Source organism: Asterias amurensis, chromosome 15 (genome assembly GCF_032118995.1).
Source record: "Asterias amurensis chromosome 15, ASM3211899v1".
NCBI classification, from domain to species: domain Eukaryota; kingdom Metazoa; phylum Echinodermata; class Asteroidea; order Forcipulatida; family Asteriidae; genus Asterias; species Asterias amurensis.
Window position 1 is genome coordinate 4,359,807 of NC_092662.1, and position 24,469 is coordinate 4,384,275.

At 38.3% G+C, this 24,469-nt stretch overlaps 2 protein-coding genes across 2 annotated transcripts; one reads left to right on the top strand and one right to left on the bottom strand.

Moving 5' to 3' along the window:
- Positions 1-92: 92 nt before the first annotated feature.
- Positions 93-4,054, bottom strand: LOC139947902 (small ribosomal subunit protein uS7). The gene is made up of 6 exons (XM_071945748.1): positions 4,036-4,054; positions 3,104-3,226; positions 2,581-2,790; positions 1,984-2,112; positions 1,318-1,416; positions 93-537 (listed from the first exon to the last, which is right to left on the bottom strand). The coding sequence occupies exons 2-6, from the start codon at positions 3,218-3,220 to the stop codon at positions 469-471; spliced, it is 624 nt and encodes a 207-aa protein (XP_071801849.1). The 5' UTR covers positions 3,221-3,226; positions 4,036-4,054; the 3' UTR covers positions 93-468.
- Positions 4,055-4,219: 165 nt separating this feature from the next.
- Positions 4,220-23,830, top strand: LOC139948240 (divergent protein kinase domain 1A-like). Its single transcript, XM_071946328.1, has 5 exons — positions 4,220-4,485; positions 12,978-13,171; positions 13,643-13,771; positions 17,971-18,078; positions 21,196-23,830. The coding sequence occupies exons 2-5, from the start codon at positions 13,127-13,129 to the stop codon at positions 22,186-22,188; spliced, it is 1,275 nt and encodes a 424-aa protein (XP_071802429.1). The 5' UTR covers positions 4,220-4,485; positions 12,978-13,126; the 3' UTR covers positions 22,189-23,830.
- The last annotated feature ends 639 nt before the right edge of the window (positions 23,831-24,469 follow it).

The window sequence follows — 24,469 nt, forward strand, 5'->3', positions numbered from 1 at the left end:
CAGATACCAAACTATCAGACACATTGTAACATTAAATAAGCCATCAAAATCTTCAAACAAACAACACAAAATAAATGGACGCCACACAACAATATTTTTTTCTGAGCTTTCTCAGTGGTGTGTACAGTTTATTTTTATTTTTTTCAATACCCTTGTCCTAAGATCAAGTAAACAATGCAACCAAGAATCAAATTAGTTTGTGTCGGCATTTCAACATAAAAAACTGCTAAGAAGAAAACAAACTTTGCTTTGAACAGAGGTCCAGCAGCCTAACTGGTGGCCAGCCTGTCGGAGCTAAAATTTTGTAAAGTTTTCAACAAAAATAGATACTGCATAAAAACTTACACAGATTCTCAACCTAGCAGTAGTTGAAAAATAGTTGTTTAGAAATAAGCTTGGTTTGTTGTAGCTGTGGTGAGATTCGATTGGCAATATTGTGCCATTGTGAGAGTTCTGGTTTGGATTTTCTTAACGGTTGGACTTGGCGACACGTTCAAGCTCGTCCTTCTTCTTGATGGCGTAGGAGTTGGATGATCCCTGAAAGGACAAAATAAATCAGAGAGAGGTGTTCAAGTATTTTAAATAAAGTATCTACCAGTACTCGAACTTCTATTATGATACACTGCTAGTTTCTTTCTCAATCAGTTATTCAGCATCTGCTTGGTTTTAAACACAAACTGCATTTGCCCAAAGATCCAATGCAAGACCACAATGGAAAACTTTAAAATGGCTAGTTGAAAGGGCAGTGTCTCCCTAAATAGTGGTCCGCTGGCAAAATGGCAGTTAAAACACCTAAACACTTAAGGACCAGTCAAACTTTGTGGCTAGTTTAGTTGGAAATGATTCACTATTATTTGAAATATGGCTGGTGAAAAATTTCTCTCAGCCGGAAAGCAGTATATTTTATACCTGTTTTCCAGTTGTTTTGAACCTTTAATTTTTTGGATGGTTATTAATATATTTGTCTCTGTATTTTTTTGTACCGTTTATATTTTTATACCTGTAGTTGATATTTATATTAATATTTTTAAAATTCTGTGTTTTTATGATGCACACTGGAAGGCAATTTTCATGTTTTTAATGTGATGTGAATAATAAATTGAATTGAATTGAATATAATTCTTATCACACACCGATGTATTACCAAAACTACACAATCAGTATTTCATTAATTTTGCATAACACATTTATTTCCAAACTTGTCAAATATCAATTCAGTAGTTTCACCACAAAAGCTTTAGGAAATTTGAATTGAAGAAGAAACAAAAATATGAAAAAATTATGATATTGGATGTACTGTTGAGGCCTAATACTGACCTTAGCTGCGTTGATGAGCTCATCAGCAAGACACTCAGCGATGGTCTTGATGTTTCTGAAGGCGGCCTCACGGGCACCAGTGCACAACAGCCAGATTGCCTGAGGAGAAAGAAAGGGCAGTTACAACTACCATCAGTTACAGTACATAAACCAACACACTTCCAACTTAATATAAAATCGTACCAACCAGCACACACTAAGCAGGGGTGGATTTCACAAAGGTAGTCCTAACTTAGGACTAGTCCTAAGCAATGCTAAGAAATAGGACTGGTCCTAAGTTAGGACCAGTAATTCATCCTAACTTAGGACTGGTCCTATCTCTTAGCATTGCTTAGGACTAGTCCTAAGTTAGGACTACCTTTGAGAAATCCACCCCTGGTCAGTTATAATTTTGTTAACACGTATTCGATCGTGTAATCATTTCAGAAACAGTTGGTTACCTCCGATTGGTCAGTTTACCGTCACACAGATGTTTGGTAATGTTCAGTTACCTGCTTTGGTTTAACAAATTAAAAGGTCCTTTTCCCTTAACAAAAATATACTCAATAAACAATTTCAAAAATAGTTTTTAAATTTAAGAAAAGGATGAAACACATTGTATTTTGGAATAAGATCTTATAAGACAAAGGTCTGTTTTTGCCCCCAGATGTCTCATTAAACTCCTACCTGGTTGACTCTCCTGAGTGGGGACACATCTACAGCCTGTCGGCGGACGGTTCCAGCACGACCGATACGGGTGGAATCCTCACGGGGTCCGCTGTTGATGATGGCATTCACCAGAACCTGAAGGGGGTTCTGCAGAAAAAGAAAACAGGTAACCTTTAGTCCTCTTCTACTCTTTGTATTTCTTTTTATGTTTTGTCGGCTTCATATAAGAAATGACATTTTCTTTGGCAATCGTTTGTTTGAAAGAAAATGCAGATGATACAGTTTTGCAGGTAAACACAGAGACTGTTAAGGATGGCAAACAGGTTTTATGATGGACAGGCAAGGAGCGATCGTGATTGGGAAAAGAGTTTCAAATTTGTGAATCAGATCTTGTATATGTTGGTGCATGGCTGTGGATTTAACTTGAGTGTTTAAGTGTTTTTTACACATATTTTTGACCGAGTCTAAGAGAAAGGAGGTCACTGAAAATTGGTCATGTACTGTCAGAATTTTAGGATTTGCCGGGAATAAAAAAGGAGACAAAACCTCAGAAAATGGCCAATGGCAACACTTGCACCCCGTCAGAGTCAGAATCAAACTAAACTACTTCCTTACCTCTCCGGTCAACAGATGAATGATCTCAAAGGCGTGTTTGACGATGCGCATGGTCAGAAGCTTCTTGCCGTTGTTACGGCCGTGCATCATCATGGAGCTTGTCAGACGCTCCACTACGGGGCATTGTGCCTTACGAAAGCGTTTAACCTGGTAGCGTTGGGCGCTGTGGGGAAGGTACTTGGCATACTTCTCCTTGACGGCGATGTAATCCTGAAGAAGGAACAAATAATGTCAAACAATTCACATTAAGCAAATTTCAACTTGTTTAAGTTAAGGAGAATGGGCGAGAAAGTGTCGATTTGTGGATAGAATGAATGAGCTAAAGGCGAGTACATTGTAGAAACAAATCTTCACTTAGAGTCTATTCTCTGACTTAAACTATTTCCCCCATTTTGATGTTTGGTCACATTTTTATTTAGCAAAATTTATAAGCATTTTTTCTCAGTAATTTTGAAAGACAGTCATTTAAGAGTTGAACCATCACGTTATCCTCAAGATTCTGATTGTTTTGTTGAATACGTACAGTCAAACTGATGTCACTGACTTGGACCTCATCACAGCTCCAGCGTCCAAACAGGTGAATCTCAGGCACCTCAGCCTCAACGGGTCCGGCATTATCATCCCAGTTCTCGGCAGCCATCTTGGTCTGGGTGCAAGAACAAAATTATTTCTTGCTTTATAATATAATGTAATTTCAAAGCACTGCTGCTTTTAAAATTACAATAAACGCACTGTCTGCAAGTGCAACAAGCACAGGAAAAATGTCCATATTCTGACACCACTTTTTCATTCGTCTTAAAATAATTTAGTATTTTTTACTCGATCAAAGATATTCCTTTTACTTTGGTTTTGGATATTTTGGTCATCTCTGTCAAACTCATGAGTGAAAAAGTGGTGGCAGGATACGGAAATCTTACTGTCGTTTAGTCCGTCTCGCAATTGGACAAGTACAATACAAAGCAGATTTAAACTGAATCCAACGAGCTGATTGATCCAATTGATCAATGATAATGATTGACTAACTAAAATTCAAGATTTTATACTCGATTTTGATTCAGCGCCGATTGTGAATTTGATTTGAGTAGGTTCAAAACTGCCAAAACTAAAGCGTCTTTTAACAAACAGTTGTGCATGTAAATATTATACGATGTATACAGTTTACAACGCATTAACCCAAGAATTAAGTGCTGTAATAACGGCAACAGAATTCTCCCGATTTAACACCATGGGGGCGGCCATCTTGAATTTTCACATGAACGACGTGTTACGCCAAAGCTCCGAATAAAAACTCAAAATATTTGGTATTTGTTCCATTTTTCATTCATTATTTTAAGACTAGCTTATCCAAAAAATATTCCGAATTGGCTTGCTGTCAATAAAATCAGCAATATGTTTGTGAAAAATATACTACAATCAATTTTAAAATGGGAATTCGCTAAGGAGGTCTACACTCACTGCTACAATGTGTACGAAAGAGGGCGATAACGGGTTTCAAATGCGTATGTCAGGGGGAACGGGTCAAAGGTTAGTCGTAGTCTCTTTCTCTTGAGTAGGAGACTAGACCGCGGGAAAATTGGGGGAGGGCGCGCGCACTTCTCTGCATGCTGCTGCTGCTGCGTGGCTGGCCGGCTGCGTACACATGTGTCCGTCCCCCCGGGCCGTCCCGTGTCATCATACATAGAGCTATCGTTTTTAGTGTGAAGAGGTGCGTGGACATGGTGGATGAGTGAACAAATTTTAATTTAGGCTTGTGGAGAACGATCGTCTTCAAGTGAGGCACCACACGAAATTAAAACGAACGGATGCTGCTGTTGAGTAGATTTCATGCACACTGCTGCTGCACAGTCATGACCTCAAAATAAACACACTAAATATAGAAGAAGAAGAGTCAGTTCACTGCTGGTGGTAAGACTTTCTTTTATTATTTTGTATTTACTAAAGTCACTAAAAAAGTTAATTGAAATTGAATGGTGACTATATTATAGCATGGAGGTAGATTTCTACCTCATTGATTATAGTCGCTGTTTGAAGCTTATTTACTACTGTATTGTTTTTGTAGTGTATTTATTATTGTTTTACAAACAACCATAATCATAAAACAATCTGAATATATTATAATTGCATTTTAAATAAAATAATCAAATCAGAAAGGGACTGCAGTTTAGTTCATGTTTTTTTTTGGGGGGGGGGGGGGGGCACAGGCACTGGTCCATCACAAGCCCCCCGTTCATCATACAGTCGCCTTTCTTGCCCGGGTACATAGGTTCTGTGTTAGTAGATTGTGATCATATAGAAGAGTTTGCGGTATCAGTTGTGATCAGTTGTCGATCCTGTATATTGCTTGCTGCTATTCTGAATAAAGCGCTGGTGTATGTCTGCATACATTCTTGCACTTGCTGCAGTGCTGCTGAGGTGCTCCTGCAGCTTGATTTTACATTAAAAAATACACTTAACCTACAGTACACCCATATAACTACAACTTGTAACAAGTAGCCTAGTTAGTACAATATAATTGATAGGATCCACCCATTACCAAATACAACAACAGAATGTAACACACTACACAGTGACAATTGAAATGAGAACCATGCCAAATGCATCATCACATCACAAAACAAGGTTTTTTGTTGCATTGTGCAGTCATTGCGGAGTGCAGTAGCATTGTGACCGGATGTTTGTCGAGCAAATGACAATTGCTAACAATTTAAGATGTGCATTTTGTATCAACTAAAATGAAATGTATTTTATTACTACTTGACCCTATTCTCATCTGATCGCAATATTTGTGTTGCTACTGTTCCGACGCAATGCTCGACTGGCCCTGATTGAATTGTTAAATCTAATTAAAGCGTAGGTTTTTTCCACTCTCCTTCACATTTGATACGTAGTATAATTATCAAAACATTTCCCCCCTCCCCCGCTGTGAGCCATGTACAACGCCTGATTTGCTCAGATCACGGCTGCCATAACAATCCATCTTGCTACCCGCTTACTCTTGTGAACCGGCCTCCAACATCTCTGCCAATGTATTCACTATAATAAATCATTTACAAATCGTACAATTTATTCATGATCCGGTTAATTTGTATTGAGTGAACGTCTTGAGTGCGTTGCATGGGATCAACACCTAATTGGAAGTAGGACAGTATCTGATAAGGCCCCTAGAAAATAATGTTTTCCTTGTGTTGAACCTCTTCCAACAGTGTGATAGACACTGTAAAGCCATTGGACACTTTCGGTAAACAGTATTGTCCAAGGCCCACACTTCGTGTATCACAACTTCTATATAAAATAATAAACCTGTGAAAATTTAGGCTCAATCGGTCATCGGAGTCGGGAGAAAATAACGGGAAAACCCACCCTTGTTTCCGCGCGTTTCGCCGTGTCATAACATGTGTTTAAATAAATCCATAATTCTCGAATTGATAGTTGTTTTAATGTTTTCCCAAAAAGTAAAGCATTTCATGGAATAATATTTCAAGAGAAGTCTTTCATCATTACCTTCTGTAAACCCTGTAAATTATTTGTAAATCTGTGAACTTTTTTTTATTTTTTTTATTACCGAAAGTGTCCAATGGCTTTTAGTTTAAGCATGTGTCCCTCGGGTGTTATGCATAATGCATCGACCCTTAAATTGAAAACACACGTCCACCATGCACACATTGTTACAGCTTTTATGAATATGAATAGATGAACTTCAATGTGAGTTGTTTGGCTGCCTTTTTTTTTCAATTGTCATGAGGCAGTGCGCACTACAGATTACGCCCAATGCATGACCGACACGAACACAGTATTTCAAGCCTTAAACTAAGTAAAAAAGGTTTGCAGTAACACAAGTAAGCTCTTTTTATAGCGGTGGCGCTGATCAAGAATAGCCGTTTTCTGCTTGACGTTTCAATCAGTGTGTTCTGACTGTCTTCTGGAGAATGATGGACTCTACTGTGTTTGTAAGCCTAAGTACATGTAAAGCTGGGTAAGGTAGCCTACCCTACATGAAGTTCAAACACACAACAGAGCCACCACTATTCACTTCAGAGATTTGTATGGTGTCTCCGCAAACCTTAGTTACATACCTTTAAAACATTTTCCATTATGCATAGCCTTAAAGGCAGTGGACACTATTGGTAATTACTCAAAATAATTATTAGCATAAAACCTTACTTGGTAATGAGTAATGAGGAGAGGTTGATAGTATAAAACATTGTGAGAAACGGCTCCCTCTGAAGTGACATATTTTTTATTTGATTTTGAGACCTCAAGTTTAGAATTTGAGGTCTCGAAATCAAGCATCTAACAGCACACAACTTCGTGTGACCAGGGTGTCTTTTCTCTCACTACTATCTCGCAACCTCAACGACTTATTGAGCTCAAATTTTCACAGGCTTGTTATTTTTTACACATGTTGAGATGCACCAAGTGGTCTTTGACTGGTCTTTGAGAATTACCAATAGTGTCCACTGTCTTTAAGTCTTATCTTAAAATCAAACATAAATAAAACTAAAGAGCAATATCTTGCACAGGCCTATCTGTAAATCTGTACAAACACCTTGAATGAATCACACTAAAATAAAGGCCATATGTTGTGTATGGAGTGTAAATAAATAAAGCAGTAAAGTAGAGGCGGTAGCATATATTTATTTGTTTTTTCGACTGATTATGAAAAATCTAAGTGATCGAAACTCATAAAAAGACTGTTACGTGTAAACAGGCAGGGCTGTAAAAAACCACTTGATCAAATCTTAAATCATAAACAGACTGTTATGCGTAAATGGGCAGGGCTGTAAACCACTTTGAGAAAAGTTAGCAGCAAAATGAAAATTTCATTTTCCATTTAAAAAAACCTTTGATTGATAGTCGACTTGTCTCGACAGTCTACCTCATTCAATAGAAAAGTAAAAAAATAAATGTTGTACCAAGTCTTGTGTGCTTTACAATCTTTTTTTGTGCAACTATGACGGTTTCTCTTTCATTATTCTCTTGCAACTTTGATGACCAATTGAATCCAAATTTTCGCAGATCTTTTATTTATTGTTATTTTATGCATATTGCACATGTTGGGATACACCAAGTGAGCATGCTGGTCTTTGACAATTACCAAAGGTGTCCGGGGTGCCTCTAATTGGGCGTTTGTGGCGGTTTACAAAACAGGGGAGGGGAAAAACAAAGACATGGGTTTATTCCATCAAAAGGACCATGCTCCGTGTTTTTTCCCTTGTCTCCTAATCTACCTTTAACAATAAACGATGTCATAACTGAACCTCCCTACCCTAATTTCTTGATTTTATTGGGAACCTATAATTCCATAATTGCATCTGTGCACCTAATGCAGGGACCCCTGTGGTAAATGGACTGAGTACTCACTAGGAAAGGAGGCTCCAGTCTGGGGCTCCAGTTGGCTGACGTTCAAGGCTAAATTATTGATATATTTTTGCAAACAAACCACTGAATAACAAGCTTGTAGGGAAACATGTAAGAAATGACCCAAATACATGTTTAATCTAGTTATAATACTAGTAGACATAGTTTACCTAAGATGGAGGCCAATATCAATACTGGGAAATATTTTCATTGTGTCTGTTGTTTGATTGTTTTCAATTTAATTTCAGCTCAATTTATTAAGTTTGTAGCTAATTTTGCTTATAATGTCGGCATTAGGAACACTGGCCTTCAGTGGTCGTTCTGGAAGGTTGTAAATGATTCTTATCACCGTTAATTACCATGGTGTTGTACTGTAGGCTTTCGGATAAGAATGACAAACAAAAATCTTATACGGGGGGGGGGGGGGGGGGGGGGGGGGGTGAAATATTATGGAAGTTTAACAAGTAATGAGATCAAATTTGCTGCCATTTTCTTTTCTAAGCCTCTTCATCCACATACAGTGATTAGAAAGAACAAGAAATTTGTAGTGTGTTTGGTACACATTTTGTCCGATTTTAAGTCGCCCTGTTATCACAGGAGCTTGCACTTCATCAGTCATCCCCTGTAGTTCAATCTCACGCTAAGATGCCTAACAAATCTCTGCGTTCACTACATGCAGCCTGTATGAATATTGTATGCCTTATTGTTGAGGGAGGTTTCCTCATGGATATTCCAGCTGAACAAGCCAGGCGAGAAACGGAGAGAATTGATTGAGGAGCTTCTCTCTCCTCGTGCTACAGATTTTTTTTTTTTGAGGCAGCCAAGACGAATTCTGGAGATTTATCCCTGTGGGGTACCAGGGACTATTGAGTAGGGTCATTCACTGGCGAAATTGGGGGGGGGGTGGTGAATGCCCCCCCCCCAACCCTTATTAAGATTTTTCTAGACATGTACATCAGAAGGGTGTTTGGGTGTGAATTGGACACTAGGTTTTCAATGTTTAATTTCTGACTCACTGTATGCTCTACCTACATCCATACACACTGATGGGCAAAGTATGTTATGCATCAGAGCACTACTTCATGGCTCTGCTTACCAAAAGTAAAAAATCAGCGCTTGCAGAAGCAGGGAATTACGCGCTTTCCGTCAAGCGTACATGTGTTTCACAAGTTAGCAGGTTATTTTGGCTTGTGCATGTACGTGCGTATTCCACACTTAAACAGTTAAGAATATTACTGCTCTAGTACAATGTAGTGCGGTTTTGTGGATTTTCCCCAAAAAATTTGACTCCTGATTCCTGAAGGTTTTTAAATAAACTCATTGAAGGAAAAAAACATTCTAGTACATTTACTACATCAATACACAGGAATGATGAGCACGTAATGTTCTAATCTGTTAATATGCATAACCGGATGACCAAGTACCGTTATCATTCCCCCGAGGACAAATAATTGCCTCTCAAGACAAAATTTCCAATTATAATCCGAGGATTTGCATAATGACATGGATTCAGGCGAGATATTTAATCCACCTTAAGTTATCGGAGCCATTGACTAAATTATGAAGAGCCTCAGACTTGGAGTAATTCCATTACAGAAGGTCCGGTCCTCCCCTACTCTATTCAATGTACGTGACATTTATGCATTTGGCGCTCGATCAGTGTTAGGCGTTTTTTCCCTGCGGATTTGGTTGATTCGGGTTTGTAAGTTGACATAAAGGGAAGGTATGTTTGTACAATCCATTTATGGAGACTTTTTTGGTCACTAGGTGGCAGCAGACTTACAGGGTAAATCTATCACTCTCAGAAATGTGCGCATTAATTGTAATTAGTGGAAAAACCCTTAACAACGGAAAGTTGTCCAGTAGGTCCGCTGATGTGTAGAGTCCACAGTCCCATTGTTCATCTTTGATTGTCTGTGTGTTTTGACACATCTTCCATATTGACTCTTTGCACAACGCGCAGCCCACTTATAAGTGTCTTTCTTGTCTGCCATCGTGGGAGTCTAAATGTATCAGGCATGCAACTCTTCCGCGTTTTCTGAAAAAAAGAAGGAAAAAAAAGTAAAAAATAAAATTAAAAAAGAAACGTAAAATTTTCTCTTTTTTGGGTTTTTTTTTTCGGATTTTTTTTTTTAGCCTCATATATGCCTGGCATTAACAGTGTACAACTACAATCATGTAATATAAGCCTAGTACATGCTAAAAAAGCACCTAAGAGCATAATAAACCTCGACATTTTCTAGGGTACCATTGTGGGTATCATGTCCCGGGCGTTTCAGCTGCCTCACTCCGCACTTGCCTTGTGCCTTTGAAAAAATTTTCCTTTTTTTTTTTTCAACTGGCAGATGCATGCCTGATGCTATAGACCTTTATCACGCTGTCACCATCATGGTCATGTTCCTTGTTTCCATTAACAGTTATGAATGCTAACAATCATTGGGCAAACATGGCACCAGACTATTATTTTGTCAAGCCTCAGCTTGGTTACAATGAGTTGGAATGGAGTAAAATCAAGATGGCCACACCTTGATACAGGGCTATAGTCTACATTGTAGTAAATTATTGATCATTTCTATGATCCTTTGTTAAAAACCACTCTACCATTTCTACTATGATTCAGGTAAAATTTCCCAGTAAAATTAAAGTTGATATGAGTGAGAGAAATATGTTTTTTTTTTATCTTCCAATTATTTTGATCCTAATATTGGGATGGATCAGAAAGTAAGGATTGGAAAGTCTCACAAAACACTTGTCTAGGCACTAGCAGATCCTGCCAAATCTTCAGAATTGTTTTTCTTTGAGAGTAACGCTTGTGCAAAGAAAAACAAAGATTATCTTTGAAGCAACAGGATTATTTTTTTTCTCTAAAGACTGGTTTGACTTGCTGCGAATGCGAAGTGAATTTTAACAACACACAGCTGTTTTCTTTAAGGTTTTGATTGCCAATTAAATGTTAAGAGTGATTGCCAAACAAATAACTTCTCCTTAAAAAGAAAAGGACAAAGACCTGGAATGGGAAATTACCCCCAAAAAAACACACAAAGGTAGAATTTTATCATTATTTCCATCGGTACCACCTGCCCTCTTTGTGTGGCTGAAATGAAGCGTAGCTCGTTGAGGCAATTCTCATTAATGTAAAGATGGCGACTTTTGTTCTGATCATCTAATCTTACACAGAATACAAATGTCCCTTGGCATGTATCCCGGGAAGAGGGATTGGCGTATTAAGATGTCACCCAGAGAAGGGAAATATCAGACTTTTATACGAGTTCAGACTTTTTAAATGTCTGCCTGGTAAAACAAAAAATTCTGTACCAAAAGATGGAAATCATTCCAACACACAGGTCTAAAATAAGATCTGGTTCCCAGTTTGAGACTTTTTTGGACTTTATTGTGATGATGCTGAATTCAAGAGTCAATAGTACAATGTAGAGTCATTAGTAGTAGAAACATCCTACAGTTGCAATCAGTCCTTCTCCACCTTTATTGCTACTAATGTGCTCAGCGAGCATCCTTACATGTAGACAGTACATGGGGGCATTATAAGGTTCTTAATAGGCTAGGAGGCTGGCTGATGACAATTTCTCTCGTTAGTTCAACCATCAATTTGTATTTATGATTATAAAATGAACAAAGAACTTGTCATTAAGGTTGTTTGATAATCAATGAGTGAATATATTGCAGTACCCCTTGTTCTTGTCAGTGCATTATTATCATTGCTTATAGACAATTACTTTTAAATTACTATTTTTATACAATATTTATTTCACAGCATTGATAAAAGAAAGATCCTGCTTTCATTACTGAACCATAGAAACTATACAACTAGCCCTAAATTTGTAGGCGCACAAATGAAAATAAAAGCCTTATAAAAGACTTGTGTAGATTGTTGCATACCCCGCATTCTTAGGGTTTCTGTTCCATGATGAGGAGTATAGGCACACATGATTGCCTCCAAGACATAAATTCTTGCTGCAGACATAAATTTATCATTACATGTAAGTGCTTTTATAAATACTCCTCTATGGCTGTACATATATCTTAGACATCGCTGTGATGATTACTCTAATAAGTACAATACATCAAGGGAGATTGACAATTGAAAGGCGTCTGTTTAAAGCGCTGACATTTTGATAATTTATCTCTGAAGAGCCTTGAAGTGCTTCAGCCACCAGCAAAGTGAAGCGTTAATTGAAGCTGCCTTAATATAAGGGATAAATTATGGTTGGAAGATACTGATTGACGATCGGCTGTTTTGGGTTGCGGAAGGGTTTCAAGAGGGGTTTTGTGCACAGTGTCAACAAAATGCGCTGCCGTACGTGTGATTATTGAATAGGGAACAGAACTAACAAACACTTTGATTGATTTTGTACTATTTGTTTGATGGAATGTTTATTTATGGTTTTCTGGCATACTTATTGTACTGTTGAAACCTTGAGGTCCAAATCAAAGTTTTTTTTTTTTTTTGTGTTGTTCGTTTTGTATTTCTCTTGAACAGTTCTGTGAACTATAAGAGTTTTAGTTTTGCTTTAGGTCGTGTCCAAACTGGCATGCTAACCTTCCAGTGCTTACTCTACGAAAATTGATGGCGTCACAATACAAATCTTAGGTGAACACGCAAACTGGCCACCTAAATACGCTTACATACATAACATGTAAGTAAATTGTTCTGCTACAGTAAGCACAAAAAGTTGCTTACTGTTAATCAGCACTTTGAAATTTGACCCTGTACTGTACGGCCACACGCAGGTCTCAAACATATGCCTACAGTAGGCATAATGCTCGGGTGTCATCACCCTACATGTGTGTATGTCTAGTACTCTACCCTTAGACATTGAACGGCGTGTGTACAATTGCGCCAGGGTCCATGGTCATACTGAACCGGCTGATCTACATGTGAGTCCTCCCACATAGATACACATGGCCTGTGTGTTTGCATAAAATATGCAGCGCTGAAGTTACAGGATGCTTGTGCAACACAAATCCATAATATCTTAATAAGCACATTTTGACTGTTTGTTTGTTGTGTGTGTCAACAGATGAAATGTAATATGTACACTGATGAGTCTGGGAGTAGGGAATAACAATTACCGGGACATGCAGGAAGGAGGTGTGTAGACATCTCTGTACACAGTGAGAGGAGTAAGCTAAGTGTGACTGATCGGGACACGATGGCACAACGTGCGTAATGGCAGGGCATTACAGATCTATCTGGAACTTTAACGTCAGAATGGTGAGTAGAGAAAGTCTTTCGGTGTGTTTAATTTTCAGCGTGCTTGAAATTTTAGATTGTGTTTCTGTGGCCGAGTTAAGTCAATGATTGATCTTATGGGCCATGTCACATTAGGCAATTTAGAAGCAAACCTTTTTTTAATATATTTTTTTTAGGAGGAGTGATAAGACCTATTATAGTCATACAAGTGCTAAGCTACCGAATATTTGCCTCACATGATAATTAACTCGTTCTGTTAAGCACAATATTTCTACACATTTTCAACTCATAAACAAACATGCCTATAATGACTTTAAGAAATTGATCAAGCTCTTGTTTGTATGCAAAGCTTACTTGTTTGTATGTACGTGTGTGTAGAGCTGATTCATTCATTACTAACGGAAGCAGCGGCCGCATTTAGGGTGTAGATGTGAGGCAGACGCAAATTTGTGCTTGATTAAATTTCCATTTCGTTCGTTGCCATGTTTCCAGGGGAGACATCGTGTGAAGTTGAAGGTAGTCGTGTTGATTTGGTTGCTGCTGTTCTTCGGGGCCTGGGTGATCTACTTGAGTTACGCTGGCCCGGACGTATGCAAGGGAGAACTTGCCAAAGACTATATCGTGAGTAACCGAAACCCGAGAGGCCTTGATGACTGTTTCTGATTATTGCAAAGTTTGTTTGCATACTATGTTAATGTCTGTTAGATCATGACCAAGCCGTCATAATATGTGCATCTTGATCACAAGAGAGATGCAAGTGTAGCCTGTCTTCTTAAATACAGGTTCTCATTGCTCATCTTGCGGTCAGGTTCTCATTATCATTGCGGTCAGGTTGGCAGGTGGTGTCTTGCCTCACCTTCCACCTCTGGGACCCTGGTTCAAATCCCAGTTGGGGCTTTATGTGATTGGATTTTCAGTCCCAACTTGACCGCGTGGGTTTTCCCTGGAATAATTACCTGGGGTTTTCCTCCTACGTCTAAATCTAAAACTTCTTCATTGTCTTCTCTCTTCGATCGTTTGGCTCTAATAAGAGCATTGTTGAGATACATGGACTATATGCTAATCAAAATTGAAATCCAAAATTTTGGTTGGATTGCTGGGCTCAAAATGCTCACCGGACACCTGGTCCAAGTTCAGTTAACTTGGCGTGGTAACCACATAGTAACAAGTCCTGTAATAGTAATACAAAGCATTCATAAGGCGCTATACAAAGAACCCCCTGAGCGCCTAACAAAGGGAGCAGGTTAGGATGGTTGTGGGAACGAGAGGTGTCAAAAATTCCTGCTGCAACAATGAGAGCCATGGCCATCTCAAACCAACCAGTTTGCCACATAACAAAGTGCTCAAACAGGAACAACATGACGAATAATAATAATAATAACAGTAACAATAACTAGTTCTTGTATAGCGCATTTCACAATAATTTCTCAATGCGCTTAACATTGCTCCTTTGGGAGTAAACAGCCCTGATGAGTTGTTGTGGCACTCCAGTGACTTTTTTCAATCTGGGATCAACATAACACGACAGCAGCTCAATAGCGCACTCAATATTATAGTTTGTGTATATCTAGATTTTCTTATATTTAAATGTATACTCTAACTCTTCTTTATAAATAGGGAAGAAAAAAAAAACTGTTCAAGAAAGTGGACACTATTGGCAATTGTCAAAGATTAGTCATTACAGTTGGTGTATCTCAACATATGCATAAAATACCTAACCTGTGAAAATTTGAGCTCAATCGGTCTTCGAAGTTGCGAGATAATAATGAAAGAAAAAACACCCTTGTCACACGAAGTTGCGTGGGTTTAGATGGTTGATTTCGAGACCTCAAGTTCTAAATCTGAGGTCTCAAAATCAAATTCGTTGAAAATTATTTCTTTATCAAAAACTATGGCACTTCAGAGGGAGCCGTTTCTCACAATGTTTTATACCATCAACCTCTCCCCTCTACTCGTCACCAAGAAAGGTTTTGTGCTAATAATTATTTTGTGTAACTACCAATAGTGTCCACTGCCTTTAAAATAGCTGTACTTTTCAACCAAATCAGAGTCTCAAAGGCTAAAAATTGTAATATTAAAAGAGAATTCCAAAGAATCGGATTTAAATTCAAGTCCAGTCAATTCAAATTCTGAACATTCCTACTTGGATGAAATTTTATTGTTTCTTATTTAAGACCTAGATTTAATCTTTTCTTGTTTTTTTTTAATTTCAAAATGAAACAGGAAGCTTTTTCAGTGGCCAAAGACGGAACGATTCCCCTCACACTTTCTTTCCCCTGCCAAGTTTTTCTCCATCTATCTTTCACACGATATGCCAAGTCCTTAATATAGCTCCGACACCTACATATGCATGCATGAATAATGCAAGTCAACTTTCACGCTCGCTTAGCCCCCGTTCGCCATCACGACTGTGTGACAGCACCGGAGTTGGGTTCCAATTTTTTTCTTTCTCGAAAGGCCAAGATACTATTGTCCACAATTGAGCTGTAAAATCTCTCACAACTTTCCCCCCCGTCTTTTCCACTTCAAATAATTTGAAATTCCCAGGAGGTGTTCTGATCGTGCAATGTCCGCAGATGCTGTGAACCGTAGTATCATTATGCTCTGTCCTGAATAAAATGTTATCACTTCGATTATCTGATGCCTCTGATGCTGTTGAACTCTTGAAATAATGTTTTCATTTAAAACAACTTTTTTAACTGATGTTAAATTTTCATCGGTGATAACGAGTATTGTTTTTGTCTTACATACATCCGTATTCTTATTAAAGGGTTTGGTAATGACAATACAAATAAATAAGAAGTACAATCAGCTTTAGAGGCAGTGGACACTATTGGTAATTGCCCAAGACTAGCCTTCACAGTTGGTGTATCTCAACATATATGTATAATATAAGAAACCTGTGAAAATTTGAGCTCAATCGGTCATTGAACTTGCGAGATAATAATGAAAGAAAAAACACTCTTGTCACATGAAGTTGTGTGCATTTAGATGGTTGATTTCGAGACCTCAAGTTCTAAATCTGAGGTCTCAAAATCAAATTCGTGGAAAATTACTTCTTGCTCGAAAACTATGGCACTTCAGAGGGAACCGTTTCTTACAATGTTTTTTACCATCAACCTCTCACCATTACTCGTCACCAAAAATGGTTTTACGCTAATAATTATTTTGAGTAATTACCACTGCCTTTAATGCATTTTCAGAGTGCTGTGATTATGGAAAAAGCTATCACTTTTTATCCCCCAAAAATTTGAATCCGATTTACTGACAGAAACGTGTCTCAGATTGTGTATTCCAATTGCAGATTTTTACAATTTGTTAATATAGTAATTAATTTTATATCCATAATTAAGCCCTTTTTCACACTGCAGAGCCATCTCTCTGGAAATTAAACCTATAGAAATTGTTCCGGAATTGTTAAGCCCACTACCTCTCCAATTGCGCTCAACACTTGAAGCACCTTCGGGTAGGGGGTTGGGAATCAGTATTCTAACCCCATCCCTTAATACTTCTTCCTCCATGCTCCAAGCAGGGGTAGCTATTCACAGGAAATTTGCAATTTCCTAGGAGTTTGCCAGGATTGGCAGGGTTCTCCCCGGGATTTGTTCACATATATATGTTTTACCCTATAGCAGGAGTGTTATACCTCTAGGTGTATAACCTCCATTTGAACCTTAATTATTACATTTTTCATTACCATTATAACTGGTGTTATTTAATGTATTCAAGTTGTGCAATGGAAATTTCTTTAGAATGTTTCAAATTAAAATTAAACGTCTGCTTAATTATTAAATACTCTTTATCTATATTATAAATTGTGTGCATGTATTTATTTACATTAGAATACTTGTTATTTTAGTTTGTAAAAATATTATGTAGAATGTTTTGACCGTCGCTTCGTAAATTGTTGCTTTCAAATTGTATTGGTGAATTATTCATGTTTATTGTTTAGACCATTGTGTTGAACAGTTCAAATAGCTGGTTGGGATGGTTTTTGTTGTCATTATTATAATTTTTGAAATCACAAACAATTTTAGCCCGCAATTTAATTGTCAATATCAGTTTCCATAAATGAAATCTAATTTGGGGGGCATTGCCATCACCTGTTCATATTTAAGATCGATCTGAAATGTATGCCTGCTTTGATCATTAATTTAATTAGGTGGACTCATTGTGTCAAACAGCAGTGCAAGATGTTTCAACAGGTGTCAAATTATATGAATTCAAAGTTTACTTAACTCCTTTTGTGTTTACCCATATAATATATCAAGCTGTAAACTTAATTATCTATATCGAGTTTCGTAAATGAAATAGCCTCAAGGTACAATTCCATAACATGGACAATCTGGGCAGAGATCAAATTGAATAGTACTTATCAATAATTGTATAAAGTTGGATTATTGTGTCAAACAGCAGTGCACTGTTTGCAAGCAAATTTTAACTGGAAGTGTAATTCTTTCTACAAAAAACAGAGGCAACGAAGGCAATTGCCTCCATGCCCCTGGTCATTGCATTGGTGCCATTGAAATGCTTGAGTAGAAATTTACAAGTGCCCTTTACCAAGGAGAAATGCCTTGGTGCCCTTGCCCTTTCTAAAAACAAAGCATACAGGCCTGAGAGAAACTTCCTGAACTACACGGCCTAAAGTCATGCTTAGGGCACATTCAACATTTTAAAATTAACATTACAAAATCAGTAATAATTTAATTTAGGGTTAGAAAATTAATCAATCATATCATTGAATTTTCATGAAATTTAAAACAAAATTTATGTAGTTTTGAAATCTTTAAGTGTAATTTCTGTTTTCATTGTTGTCACAGTGCGATAACTACAGCAAAGGTATTATAGCAGGCTCGTTATGCCCTGAGTTATGCCAACTGCAGAAGATCACGCTGGACGGATGTCTTTCCAAAGATGCTTCCTACCAGGTAATGTGTTCACCTCCCTCCTCGTTGTAATTTAAAAACAAATTAACCTCAAATGAGGAAGGGGCAGGGCTAACCCTCAACACTAGCCCGGCGTACATTGTCTAGTAAAATCTGCTGTGAGCAGGTTCCTCGGTGGTAGAAAAGTGCTAGAGTTTTCTCCCCTTTGTAACTTCAACAAGATGAATTTGTCTCTTCCCTTGGGAGGGGGTGGGGGCGGGATGAGTGGGGTGGGGGTTACAGGGGTTAGTTCTTTGATCTTACATGTCTAGTGGGATGAGGGCTTCAGACTGTACTGTGCAGAATACAGTTTACTCAACCCCTGCATGTGTTTCATTCAATTATAATATTGCCCGATCGGCAGTATGAGAGTTTACAGCAGGAGCCAGGGGACTGGATAAGGACTAAGTGCTGCAGCTATTTTTATTCTTCCTTTCGGGTTTAGTTTTGTTACGTATTTCAATTCCTTTGAGAAAGACTCTGCTAGGGCCGAAAATGTCAGGTTATTAAAAAAATTTTGCTTTCGTATTTCAATCTAACAAAGTCTGGGGATTTTTTTGTGATGGAAATGCTGGAAACTAGTTGATGACATTTTGGGCATTCTGTGCTCGCTGGAGTCCCTTGATCTTTAATGTTGACCAAGATATTGGAACCTGTAAGGCCTCAGCTGTATGATGTAGGTTGTCCTCCAAAGACAGGTTGGGAAGGCTTAGAAATGAGAAGCCGTATTTCAGGAGGAAATCTATAAAAAGTGATTCGTAATGGGTTGTTAAATTGTTTTTACAATCGAGAAGGATTTTGTGCCAACTACAGTAGACATGATGAATGATTGCGGACTATTAAATTCAACTGTAGGGCTTGAATTTGGGGGTGGGGGGGGGGGGGGTATCCACGAGACCTTAAAGGGGTTGTTGCTCAAATTGTTTAAACAAGAACAGATCAGAACAATATATTTGAACATGCACATTGACATAGGCTATAAGAGAAGAATGATCTCCTTTGTCTTAAGTACGTTAGTCAGTTGAATTGAAAGGTGATATAAATCCCTACTCACTTTGAATGAAGATGTACGTAATATAATTTACCTGTAAAAATTTCAGCTTCATTTGTCATCAAGTTTTTGAGAAGGAAAGAAAAAGGAAAAATTACAGAGCAATATCTTCAGGAGAGATATTATTGTTTAAGGGAAGCTTTCTACCATCATTATCTTTAAACTGTGTAAGTTTGTGGACGTTTGTGTCATGTGTTGTACAAAAAGTACTACAAGAGACTTTTATGTCTTAAATGAAGATTGTGATGTCATGTGTGACATCATCTATAGGGCTGGGGCAAATTACACGGGCTAGTTCACGCACCGAGGGGGATGGATCAGGTTGACAAAGTCAGCTACTGCCACTGAATGATTGATGGGATGGAAATGACTCAGAGATTCCCCGTCCAACTATTCTCAGAATAAAAATCTCTCTGCAGGGCAGAAAGGCGATGTGATGTCAGGTCAGGCCTTTCAAGTATTGACAATGAGTGATGCCATTATATATTAAGCCTCGTCATTTAAGTGTGATGTCTACAATGTAAACTGAGGACTTAAACAAAAGGGATACAGGTCTTTTCATAGAGCGAGGCTGCCTTGCTTGGCGTTCGGTTACAAAACCAATGGGACATCGCAAAAACGAAGTCCCAACAATGGGAGAACAAAAAGAAGTCCTTTACTTACAGGGTAAAAACTCAGGAAATTTGATTTCTTATTTACGGCCCAAAATGCAGACTAAGCACAAAACAGAAAAGGGAACACAAGAGGTCTCCATGTATACATCATGTAGAGGAATTCTAATGATAAGGGTGCTCCACAGGGAATTTTGTCTGATGGGGCAAAGGGAAAACAAAAGATGTCTCCATAGGGATACAATAAATAGAATGTGTGTATGTTTTGAAACAAGTGTGGGCCAGAGAACAAAAAAGTCCACATAAGGTAAGGACTTGAAACACTATGTGGACTTACACACATCCACACAGTGTTTTTTACAATGTTGAAGAATAATAGTTTCCAAAGCCTACATTCGAATGGACTGTGAAAGGGGTAGTAACCCTGTTTCAGCCCTAGGAGTAGGTGGCAACGGCCTCTGGAAAATATAATTGTAGCCCACACCTTGAAGTGGCCTTCAGAACTTGTGTGTCAGGCGACTTGCATAAAATAAAATAGAATAAAAATGGGTGTACAAAACAAAGGAATACCCACAGATTGACTGAACCACAAAGTAATAAGCGTCTGCGTGTGTTGTGTGTGTGCGACGACACCCCATTCCCCTCCTGTCCTTAATGATGATGCAGTGTCAACATTTCTAATGTGAATTACACCTGTTGTGAAGTGTCCTGATTTGCTTGGGTGAATACAATTAGTCTTGGATGTAGAAACCAGGACACATAAGATAGATGAGATTACTAAAAGGGACTGAGCAAGCCTTCAGGACCAATTTGGTCTCAACAACCATTTTGAATTGTATAGTGAGCGCAATTGTGTTTTTCAAAATCTTTTATTTTAACGGACTGTTTTTGATGGTTATGAAAATGAAGTTATATTGTTGGGACAGTAAATTTATATTTTCTCAAGCGAAGAAATGAACGCTTTTAGTTTCCCTAGGTTCAACTTTTCAGTTGCTGTTCACTGTTTACATCAATGTGCTGCAACCAGTCTTTTAAGGCTGAGGGTTCTAATGATAAAAATACTATAGCTCTTTTTAGTTTCTGTTTTTTTTTTTGCACTCATAATGTGCTATATGACACACAGTAAATATACTATGTACATGAATTGTTCAGTGTACAATGTATGTGTTTTAATTACATTTTCTTTATTGTGTCTCTTTATTCTAAGTGCCTCAAGGTTGGATTAGTGTACGCGCTTATTAAATCTAATTGCTAATTTTATTATTATAAAAACCTATAATATGTTTCCGGGTATTGACTGGAGTATAAAAGTTGAATGTTAAACAACTATTGAAATAAGCCTTCATGCAGTTAATAAATTGATTGCTGAAGTCGTTTGTAACCCCCCCCCCCCCCCAAATTGGAGTCCTATTATTGATATAATAAGTTAATAACCACCTGCCTTCTTTCTTACTCCAGGTATATGAGGGCACCTTAAAGAAGCCTCCAAAACGAAAGAGGAACATGGACGAAGAGTTGTACATTAAGCAGGACCTAAACCCAAGAGACATCCGATTTAGCAAGCCCGCCTCCGGGACCTCCATGGAAGACTTCCGCATCATGCTGTCGGCTTATCTCAAGACGCATCTCGGAGAGGGTAAATACGACATTATCCAGTCCAGAATCCTGGACATCGCAGACGTCAACAACGACGGCAAAGTGTCGTTGCCGGAGGCAAGGTCGATGTGGGCCCTGCTTCAAGAGAAAGAGTTTCTCATGATGATGGTGCTGGGTAATAGTGACTACATTCCAAAACTCCTAGGATTTTGTGGAAACATGTACATTATGGAGGGAGTCTACTCATATCGATTGTTCGGTACGGAATTCCCATCCATTATCGATTATTTATTACCGGGCATGGTCAGTAGGTATTTTAAAAGAAAAATGGCCCCGCCTTGGTCAGATAAGGCACACATTGTGGTTGGATTGTTGGAGTTTGTGGAGGAAATCCTCGACGGGCCGATGGGTAATCTCTACATGTGCAACGTGAATGAACTTGGGATTGGGTACACCGGTCACAGCGACGTCAAGGTGTTGAAGGTGGAAGGGATATTGACCGAGCAAGCCGTCCAGACCAGTCTGCAGGAGCGAGCATGCACGGTGAGTGCCGACTGCGCTTTAGGGGAGAACTGCCGCTCGTTCTGTGACTCCTCAACAGGCAGATGCTCGGGTGAGATTATTCAGCCAAACCTCCAGCGGGTGTGTCACATGTTACGCGACTACCTCTTAGATAATTCACCGTACGAGATCCGAGCTCAGCTTAGGGTGCTGCTCGACAAATGCGAGGGACTGGAGAAGACCAGCACAAATATGCAGATGGATCACTCGCTGGTGCTTAACAATCTGAAATCATTACTATGGAAACAGGTTTCGCACCTTAAGAAATTTTCTAAAGCAGCAAAGGGATCATAGGTGACTTAATGTTAATGTTTTCTGTTTATTATTTTGTAAGCTTCCATCCCACCCACCCATGCCCCTTTCCAGGTACATATTAGGTGCATTCCATTAGCTTCCGTGGGTCGATTCCGCAGTGTTCACTCGGGTGGGCCCCTGACAAAAGCTTATCGAACGATCACTCACCCTCTTATGGTGACGTCATGCACCTGGGGCCAGCCCGTAGTGACCCACTGCACAAGCAGGGCACTTGGGGCTGACCCTGGTGAGCCTCTGGAATTATGTCAAAGCTATTTGAACGTACCGGGGGCAGACCAGGGTCAACCCAGGGAAGCTAACCGAACGCACCCATAATGTGCTTTAAGTTGTAATTGGTGGCCATGTTTATACTATTATTAACTCTATTACTGTCTGACATCTTAATATCATTCAATGCCGGCCTGCAATATGATATCATTACAAATGCACACAGTCATCCCTCCTACTGTCTGACCATTCACAATTCAATATCATCCGCTGTGGTTTTGAATGATAGATAAACTACATTTACATGCCAGTCTGCAATAAGGATAACACAAATTGTGAATGTGTCTACATAGTCTTTCACTCCTTTCACATAAAACTTTCACGTCTTTGACCTCAAACTTTGACCTTTTTGACCCTTGATCTAATTTGCGTTATGGATTGAGTTTTCAGTCTCTGCCGGACTGCGTGGGTTTTCCCCCAATCGGAGGTTTTACTCTTTTTATAGCAAACTTATTTATAAATCCTAGCCAACACTCTGTACATTCAGGATATGGTGGTAGGCTTTGAAACCAGAAGTAAAAATAAACCGTAAAGGAAATGAGCACATTTATTTATAAATCTGCTATCATTAATGTATAGAGAAGGATGTCCTGGTCTGCGGTTAATATAAATATGTGTGCAACGATTAAAATGTCATGTATCTGTTGACACTTGGCTAGTCATAACCACAGTGTTGAGAGGGGATGTAGAAGTACATGTACGTGTAGCTACAAAACCATATAGACTGACTATTTTTAACTTCAAGGAATGCCAGCTATACATGTAGGAGAAAAATAAAAAGCAAATTTAAGCTCAATCGATGAGTGGTGTATTAAGAAAATAAAAACCTTGTTTGTTTTCTCTGCTTTTTTGATTCGCAATATCAAAACTAATTTTTTTACTAATTTCTCAAAGAAATATAGCATTCCCCCAAGTGGAGCCTAAATGTATTATACTAAAAGAATGCTTCATAGTACAATGAGTGTAACAATCGTCGTTTTGAAAACCACTGCTTTTTTTTAGGCTTTTGGTTTCAGGCGTTGCCTAAGCCTGAGGCAAAGCCTAAGCCGTGGTTTTGAAAATGGCCAGAATGTGTGTTGGAGAAAAAGAATTTGTCTGGAGTAAAATCATTTTCATAAATCTGTGGTGAAATTTTATTTTTCCAGATGTCATGTTTGTAAAGGAAGAGAATTATATGTAAATATTGAAATTTAAACAGAAAGTTTTATTACGAATTATGTTTTATGTGGGGGGGGGGGGAATCAGTTTTATTTTAATTGCCACGTAACGATGATTTTGCTACTTTGTTTGCACGTCTTCTTAATTTACTATGTAGTTTGAAGCATGTGTAGTGAAGAAATGCATTTTATTAGGTTTTTTTTTATGGTGCATGTGTAGCAAGCTCACCTTGGCTTAATTTTTATAAAGGTGCTAAGCAGAGAATACTGCTCAGCAAATTTCTTTGGGGAATCAAACTGCCTCTAGCCACCGGCCTAGCTCGGTGGTCGAGTGGTAACCTCTCTGTTAATGCAACCGTCTTGGGTTCCAATCCTATCAAGTGATTTGCCTGTAGATTTTTTTTTACGAAAAAGTGCTTAATTAATACATATCAGTGTGAGGGCTTTAAATAGAACATAAGAATTTACAGACAAAATCATGTGGAAATATTTTTTTTTCCAACTTTGATGACCAATTGTGTCAACATTTTCACAGATTTGTTTGTTTTAAGCATATTGTTATGATGCACCAGGTGAGAATAGTGGTCTCTGACAAACTACAAAAGGTGTCCAGCACCTTTAACTATTTTTTTTTTCAATTTAAGAACCTTTAATAAGTTTTGTGAAAGGATTATTTTCCTCATTTTTAGAGAAATGAAAATGGACTGTGCATGAAATAAGAAATTTTTTGTTTCAAAGTAGAAGCAGTTGTCAGAATTGTAGCTATACATTCCATGCATAAGTATCATTTGGAAAGTTGGAAATTATCGTATACTTTTGGGAAAGTAGAAAACGCT

Coding starts and splice junctions, on each gene's coding strand:
- LOC139947902 (XM_071945748.1), bottom strand. CDS start 3,220: ATGGCTGCCGAGAACTGGGATGATAATGCCGGACCCGTTGAGGCTGAG. Junction 2,791..3,103: donor TCAGTGACATCAGTTTGACT/GTACGTATTCAA, acceptor TTCCTTCTTCAG/GATTACATCGCCGTCAAGGA. Junction 1,417..1,983: donor CACTCAGGAGAGTCAACCAG/GTAGGAGTTTAA, acceptor CTTTCTCCTCAG/GCAATCTGGCTGTTGTGCAC.
- LOC139948240 (XM_071946328.1), top strand. CDS start 13,127: ATGGCAGGGCATTACAGATCTATCTGGAACTTTAACGTCAGAATG. Junction 13,172..13,642: donor GGAACTTTAACGTCAGAATG/GTGAGTAGAGAA, acceptor CCATGTTTCCAG/GGGAGACATCGTGTGAAGTT. Junction 18,079..21,195: donor CCAAAGATGCTTCCTACCAG/GTAATGTGTTCA, acceptor TTCTTACTCCAG/GTATATGAGGGCACCTTAAA.